At 40.6% G+C, this 7,928-nt stretch overlaps 1 protein-coding gene across 1 annotated transcript; it reads left to right on the forward strand.

Annotated features, from left to right (window-relative positions):
• Positions 1 to 932: 932 nt before the first annotated feature.
• On the forward strand, positions 933 to 5,558 carry LOC117510547 (RNA-binding protein EWS-like). Its single transcript, XM_034170303.1, has 6 exons — positions 933 to 940; positions 1,029 to 1,158; positions 1,270 to 1,380; positions 1,532 to 1,658; positions 5,337 to 5,435; positions 5,517 to 5,558. The coding sequence occupies exons 2-6, from the start codon at positions 1,029 to 1,031 to the stop codon at positions 5,521 to 5,523; spliced, it is 474 nt and encodes a 157-aa protein (XP_034026194.1). The 5' UTR covers positions 933 to 940; the 3' UTR covers positions 5,524 to 5,558.
• Positions 5,559 to 7,928: the final 2,370 nt, after the last annotated feature.

Consider the following 7,928-nt stretch of genomic DNA (forward strand, 5'->3'; position numbering starts at 1 on the left):
CTAAGGTCATGGTCATTTAGCAAAGAAATGCTACATGGTTAAATGGTGTTTAGTGTGTTGGGTTAGTTTAAATGTTTTCATTACACCCTCAACCAAGCCACTTTGTTCGAGACGTGGGAAGTGGCTGTAAAGGGAAAAGGCCTTCATATCTCCATTTATTCCCCCATAGCAGCGCTGAGACAGAGGTGGCTTCAATAAGCCCGGTGGTAAGTTAACGAGTATTACACTGGTTAGGTCCCTCAAAGCTTTAAGGCAGATACACATCAGTGTTATATTGTGGTGTATTAAAAAAACTATGAACACATCAAAAACATTTTTTTCACCCCCTTCAATGCCTGAGACCATTTTCTTTGGGGTACTTGGTACATTTCAGTCACTGCTTATGATTTGACTGAGTTTTAACAGGTTAAATAACATTTACAAGAGGTATCAAATGTTTTACTGCTTTACCAAATCTCAACCTGAATTCCTGGGTTTTTAAAAGGATTTACTGGTCTTAGAGGCTTCATAAATAAGTCATTTGCCAAAGGGTCTGAGGTTATATCCATTCAATATCATTGCAAGTGTACTTAGGGCCATTTTCAACTTTAAAATACGGCCAACAGTGAGTGTACTGGAGTGTCTGCTAATTTATAGTACTCTGGAGTAACTCTTGGCATAGATTTATGCTCACTGACTTCTTTTCTTTTCCTTTCAATTCATGGATGATAGGACCCATGAGCAGCGAAAACGACAGAGATATGGTGAGTAGAAATTCAGTCACTCGTAAATAACAAGCAGTATCTGTTAAATTTTGTTGCATTACAATTTTGTGCATTTATTTTAGGACGGCCTGAGGAGCAGGATGACTCCGAGAACAGTACTATTTACATCACAGGCTTGACTGAAAAAGCCACCCTGGAGGAGATGGCTGAGTTCTTTAACATGTGGAACAATCAGGGTAAGATAGTTCTTAACTCATCAGTTGAGAACCAAACTGATGTGAACACTAAGACGACCTCCTTCCTCTCTTCTTCCCCTCCTTGAAGATGAACCGCAGGCTTGGCCAGCCTGCCATTAACATTTACACAGATAAAGAATCTGGGAAGCCCAAAGGAGATGCCACTCTGTCCTATGAGGAGCCAGCATGTGCTAAAGCAGCTGTGGAGCATTTTGATGGTATGTTTGTTTGACTGTAAGGTCAGGTGTGACCAAAATAGCTTTAATGCATATTTATTTCATCACATTCATTTTTAAATAAGTTTTCATTTTATTTATCTTCAATTTTAGGGAAAGAGTTTCAGGGCCGGAGGCTCAAGGTGTCCATGGCACGCCGCAAGCCCATGATGGGTGGGATGAGAGGTGGCATGCCCATGAGGGATGGTATGATGGGCCGTGGAGGTAAGCACCAAATTCTGAGCTTTGCCGCAGTTGAGCATCATGTAAAATCATGCTGACACAACCAGTGAATAACACTTTAACATAATGTCACGATTTTCTGGATGTTTTTGCATTCACTGTAATTTGGGAGATGCATTCTTGTTTTACTCAGGTATGATGGGGCGTGGAGGTGACCGTGGTGGTTTTGGCCCACGTGGAGGTCCACGTGGAATGAACAGAGGTGGCCCTACAGGAGCAAATATGCAGCAGAGAGCTGGTGATTGGGAGTGTCCTAATCCGTATGTATTGCTTTATATAGCCCAATGTATCTTTGTAGTTGAATTTTATATGCAGCCCTAAATGATGTAAAGATGGCATGTTATGAGAACTGAAGATGAAATAAACCAGTGATTCTTGCATTAGCTGACTTTCATTGTAGACAGCATGTTTTGTGCAACTTCATTTAATATATAGCCATTCCTGCATTTCAGGAATGGCTATATATTAAATGAAGTTGACACACATTAAATCCAGTGCATCTAGAAAGCATTCACAGCGTTTAGCTTTTTCCAAATTTTGACAGCCTAATTTCAAAATGGCAATTATACTCACAACACCCCATAATGACAACATGATAAATGTTTTCGCAGATTTATTAATGATTTTTTAATCGCATGTATGTAAGTTATCACACTCTTTGCTCAATACTTTGTTAAAACCAAAATACAAGTATACCAAATTAAACTGAATACAACAATTTGTCTAACTCCTTAGATAAGCGCTAAATACTTCCCAGATTTGCAAGGATGATTCTTTGCGATTCTGTAGTTTGGCAACCAAAAGTTCATATGAAGCTATATCCATCATGGAATTAACCCATTCCTTAAAGACAGGAGCCTCTGGGTTTTTCCAATTTTGAAGAATAATTCTAGCAGCTAGAACAAATCCTGTTAAGACCAAGCACTACTACTTTTGGCAATATTGGGAAGACAGGATCTGTCTCCCTATAGACAAAGTTGAGCAGACTCAGGCAAGCATGTACCTAACCATTCCTCATATTTTAATTATTCTTTTCCAAATGGTTGAACCACAGGACAAGCCCACAGCATGAATAAATGTACCCTCATGTAGGTGTATTATAAAATCTATGAAGAAGCTTATGAGTTTTCCTCGTGCTTCTGTGAACCATTCCAGAGAGGAAATTATATGCCATGAGTCCTTATCAATGACCTCATTCAGATCCCTCTTCCAAACAAGTCTTACACTCTCACTTTTATCATACATTGCTCTAGATGACATTTTAAAAAACATATAGGCTGAACGTTTGGAGTAATTTAAGGCAAGTCTGTACAACATTGATCAGATGTCTGCTTAAGTATCTTACTCAAAACCACTTCTTATTATTATATATATATATATATATATATATATATTCAAATATTTCCAAAATTCAGATTTATTTCTCAAGTTAAATTTTGTTTTGAAATCCAGGTAAGTGACTGTTTTGTCACCAACAAGATCTGATATGCTTCTGATGGCCCTAGACAGCCAGAAAGCCCAAAAAACTTTGAATTCCATTTTTATTGTTGGATTGTTCCAAAGTGATTAATAAACTGTTTATAACGGGAAATCCTGACAAGTTTATGAAATTTAGTTCTAACATTTTTGCAAAATTGGATTAGGCTCTTGGCCTTTCCATGGATTTTTTTTTTTTTTTTTTTTTTTTTTGTGTCAGAAGATCAACTGGACTAAAGGGGGCGGTATTCTCTTTGCTCAATAGCTACCCATCGGTAGCAGTAACCCCACCCCCCCTTGCAGTGATTCACAAGTTTGCTCATCTCAGGCAATGTTGTACAGCGCCACATTTGACAGACAACCCGCCATCCCTTCTTATTATTTAAAACTTCTGTAATTTGTCCTCTTTTTTTCCCCCATTCCACAGATAATCTGTTACCATTGATTGTATTGTCTAAAATATTCTCCAGATATTGAAATTGGAAACATCATTGACAGATAATTGAATTGCGGTGCAATAACCATTTTGTGGTGTAACCTTCCCCCAAAGGGTTAAATTCAACATTTTTCACTTTTTCAGGCTTTTTTTTTTTTTTTTTTTTGTGAGGAGGGAAGTCATATTGATTGGCATTATTTCTAATAGGTTAGCGCATAATTTCACACCCAGATATTTCATGCCTGTTGGAAGCCACTTAAATTGCCTGCACTACTTGAATACAGCCATAGCCTCTGATTTATGCCAATTTACCTTATAGCCAGGTACAATAGAGCAAAAATTTACTTTTCAAGAAGAGCCTGAGTCGAGGCCGGCAGGATCTGACACCAATGTAAAAAAAAAAGTTTGTTCTTTACCACCTACAACAACAACTTTAATGTTTGTCTCCTTCTGTATTGAGCTCAATACTTTGCTGATGCACCTTTGGGAGCAATTACGCCTCAAGTCTTCTTGAATGCCACACAAGCTTGGTGCGCCTATCTTGGGCAGTTTTTGCCATTCCTCTTTGCAGCACCTCTGTCACCATCAGGTTGGATGGGGTGTGTCTGCACAGCCATTTTCAGATCTCTCCAGACATGTTCAATCCGATCAAGTCTGAAAATCTTTCTGGGACCATCTCAAGACATTCACAGTTGTCCTGAAGCCACTCTGTGATATCTTGGCTGTGTGCTTAGGGTCATTGTCCTGCTGAAAAATTAACTGTTGCCCCAGTCTGAGGTCAAGAGCACTCTGGAGCAGGTTTTTGTCCAGGATGTCTCTGTACATTGCTGCTGTTCATCTTTCCTTCAGTTCTAACTATCTCCCAGTTCTGCTGCTGAAAAACATCCCCACGCAGGATGCTGCCACCAAGAAGTGGCTTCTGCCTGGCCGCTCCACCATACGGGCCTAATTGGTGGTTTCCTGCAGAGATGGTTGTCCTTTTGGAAGATTCTCCTCTCCACAGAGAAATGCTGGAGCTCTGACAGTTATTATTATTATTATTATTACTCGCCTTTATTTGAAAGGCACAATGTACAGAGACAATTAAACTCATAAAACAAAGATGATCTGTACCAGATTGTAGCTAAATAGCTAGTTTCCATCTGCAGTCCCCATTACAAAATAAAATACAGTGAAGGAATACTCAGTCAAACAGTACCACACATACAGTCCGACACTGTCAAGACACACACACTCCCACAACCGCTCAACTTTCACACATATACAAAATAAATTACAGATTTCAACAATGATTGCAATTACAGACAAGTCCTTATCTTAAAAAATATATATATATATATACATAATGACCTACCTAATAATCATTTTATATCAGACATAAATAACAAATAACCACTTCTACACAGTAATGTTTGGCTGGCAGTTGCCATCAGGTTCTTTGTCACCTCCCTTACAAAGGCCTTTCTCCCCCAGGTCCTTATGGTGGAGGTCACTGTGCTCAGTGGACCTTCAAAAGCAGCAGAAATGTCTGTACCCTTCCCAGATTTGTGCCTTGAGACAATCCTGTCTTGGAGGTCTACAGACAATTCCTGACTTCATGCCCAGTTTGTGCTCTGCCATGCACTGTCAACTGTGGGACCTTATGTTCCTCCCACAGACAAAACAAGTTTATTTGTTTAAACATGTTTATTCTGCTCCGTTCTCTGACCCCGACCAAGGCAGTGTCTCTACATCTGGAGTTGTTGTCATTATAGGGTATTTTGTGGAGAATTGAGGGGTTTGGGGGGTGGGGGTGGGGTGAATTTCATCTATTTTGGCGTAAGACTAACAACAAAATGTGGAAAAAGTGACACGCAGTGAATACTTCCTGGATGCACTGTATCTTGGGTTCATACTGTCTGCAGTGACAGAAGTCAAACCAAGCTTAAGAATTACTCCATTTATTGGATTTTTGGTTTCATCCTGCACTTTCAGATTTGGGTTGTGCGTGTAATATAAAGCGGCTAATGTATAGATTTCTGTGCAGGGGTTGTGGCACCAGAACTTTGCCGGAGGATGGAGTGCAACCAGTGCAAAGCTCCCAGACCAGAAGGCATGGGTGGTGGCCCTCCATTCCCTCCTGGAGGTATGGAGTAGCTACTTTTCTTTTGTCTGGTTTGTTTAACTGCAGTATTTCAGCATGAGCTTGGTCAATACATCATTTTAGGTGGTGAGCGAGGGCAGAGGTGAATGGGAATGCGTGGAGGTCGGGTATGGACCGTGGTGGGCCATGAGGTTCCGGAGGGCCAGGTGGTTTCCATGGTGGCTGGGGGGTGAACGTGGTGGATTCAGAGGACGTGGTGGAATGGACAGAGGAGGGTTCCGTGGGGCTGGGCGTGGAGGACCACCTATGGACCGTATGAGAGGTGGAAGAGGAATGGGCCCACCTGGTGGAAAGATTGATATGAGGTAGACCTGAGTAAATTTCCTTCTGGCAAACATGCTGGCTAAATCTGTACTTGTAAAATTGTAGCATGTGGTTACACTGCACTTTATTTACAAAGGATTTGTTGTCTTATTTCCTTCAGGGACCATCGCTTGGACCGCAGAGAGAGACCTTACTGAATACTTCACTATTGTTCCTCTATTGGAATCTTAACTTTTAAGATGGGCTTTTAATTTATGATTCCATTTTGTGGCTATAGAACGTCTTTCAAAATACTCTGCAGTTTTGAGTTTTAGTTTGTATTTTTTTTTGTATACAGTTGTGGCTACATCTTGTGTTGTGCATGTTTGTTTTTGAAATAATACAGGTTAGGTTTTGACAATATAAAATGCCAGATTATTCATTCCTGACTGTAATTGCTTCCCCCTTTCCCATAATTGACAACTCTCTGAAATTTGGGAAATAAAGTTTACTTATTTGATACTTTTGTTGAATCATGCAGTCCTCCCCTTGTAATGAGTAAAATGACTACCATTTCTTTGTGCTTATCAGTCCAGCAATACTCAATTTTTTTTAATACTTTCTGCAAAGCATAGGGTCTGTATCAATCTGACATGCAATTTCTCAATCTGCTGGATTTCAGTGAGACTTACCAGTGGTATCACACCATATGAAGATGTGAATGAAGGAAAAGCATTGGGTTTCACATCTTGAAGGGTGTGTGTGTATATGTATATATATATGTGTATGTATGGTGTGTATACAAGGTCTGTCCATAAAGTATAGGTCCTTTTTAATTTTTTTCAAAAAACTATATGGATTTCATTCATGTTTTTAACGTCAGACATGCTTGAACCCTCGAACGGCTGATGAGAGATTTTGAGGTGATACTTTCGCTTTAAGGACTTCCCACGGTGCGAGACGTCACTCAGCGCTCTCAGGCGGCGTCATCAGCCTGTTTCAAGCTGAAAACCTCCACATTTCAGGCTCTATTGATCCAGGACGTCGTGAGAGAACAGAGAAGTTCAGAAGAAGTCGGTTTCAGCATTTTATCCGGATATTCCACTGTTAAAGGAGATTTTTTTTAATGAAAGACATGCGGAAACACAGCCGCCGCGACGCTCCGCCACAGGACAACACCTCTGTTGGAAGCCTTAAGGACAGTTGGAACATGTCCAGCTGTTAAACAATCTCTCATATACTCACTCCACTGAAAGCCATCAACACAGGTGTTTTTCCTGTGCCGCCGCACGGCGCCGGCTGCGTCCTGACAGCGCAGACCCGTCCGCACGTCTTTCATTAAAAAAATCTCCAACAGTGGAATATCCGGATAAAAATGCTGAAACCGCTTCTTCTGAAACTTCTCTGTTCTCTCACGACGTCCTGGATCAATAGAGCCTGAAATGTGGAGGTTTTCAGCTTGAAACAGGCTGATGATACCGCCTGAGAGCGCTGAGCGACGTCTCGCACCGTGAAAAGTCCTTAAAGCGACAGAATCGCCTCAAAATCTCTCATCAGCCGTTAAAATTTTCACTGAAAACCAGCTTAATTTTCGAACCATGTCCACTTCGGTGTCTCTCACAGGTTTAGAAAAATTTGATCAGACAAAGGAATTCCGAAGAGGGGCTGGACGACTCCTCCCACAAGGAGTGCTCACAGGCGAATGACGTCACCGACAGGCGTGGAAAAACTCACGCATGCGCACGAGGGTTCAAGCATGACTGACGTAAAACGAATCAAATCCAGATAGTTTTTGAAAAAAAAAGGACCTATACTTTATGGACAGCCCTCGTATATGTATGTGTGTGTATAACTTTTCCTAATTTCTGTGCTATATACAGTAGTGTTCAGAATAATAGTAGTGCTATGTGACTAAAAGATAATCCAGGTTTTTAGTATATTGTTATACATGGGAAACAAGGTACCAGTAGATTCTCACAAATCCAACAAGACCCAGCATTCATGATATGCACACTCTTAGGCTATGAAATTGGGCTAGTAGTAGAAAAAAAAAAAAGAAAAGGGGTGTTCACAATAATAGTGTGGCATACAGTCAGTGAGTGTGTCAATTTTGTGGAACAAACTGGTGTGAATCAGGTGTCCCTATTTAAGGATGAAGCCAGCACCTGTTGAACATGCTTTTTTCTTTGAAAGATGAGGAAAATGGGACGTTCAAGACATTATTCAGAAGAA

Source organism: Thalassophryne amazonica, chromosome 5 (assembly GCF_902500255.1).
Source record: "Thalassophryne amazonica chromosome 5, fThaAma1.1, whole genome shotgun sequence".
Taxonomy (NCBI): Eukaryota; Metazoa; Chordata; class Actinopteri; order Batrachoidiformes; family Batrachoididae; genus Thalassophryne; species Thalassophryne amazonica.

Excerpts from the sequence above, each read along its gene's own strand:
- LOC117510547 (XM_034170303.1), top strand. The coding sequence starts at position 1,029 with ATGAACCGCAGGCTTGGCCAGCCTGCCATTAACATTTACACAGATAAA. Across the intron at positions 1,381-1,531 it reads TGGTATGATGGGCCGTGGAG|GTATGATGGGGCGTGGAGGT; the intron begins GTAAGCACCAAA and ends TGTTTTACTCAG. Across the intron at positions 1,659-5,336 it reads GATTGGGAGTGTCCTAATCC|GGGTTGTGGCACCAGAACTT; the intron begins GTATGTATTGCT and ends ATTTCTGTGCAG.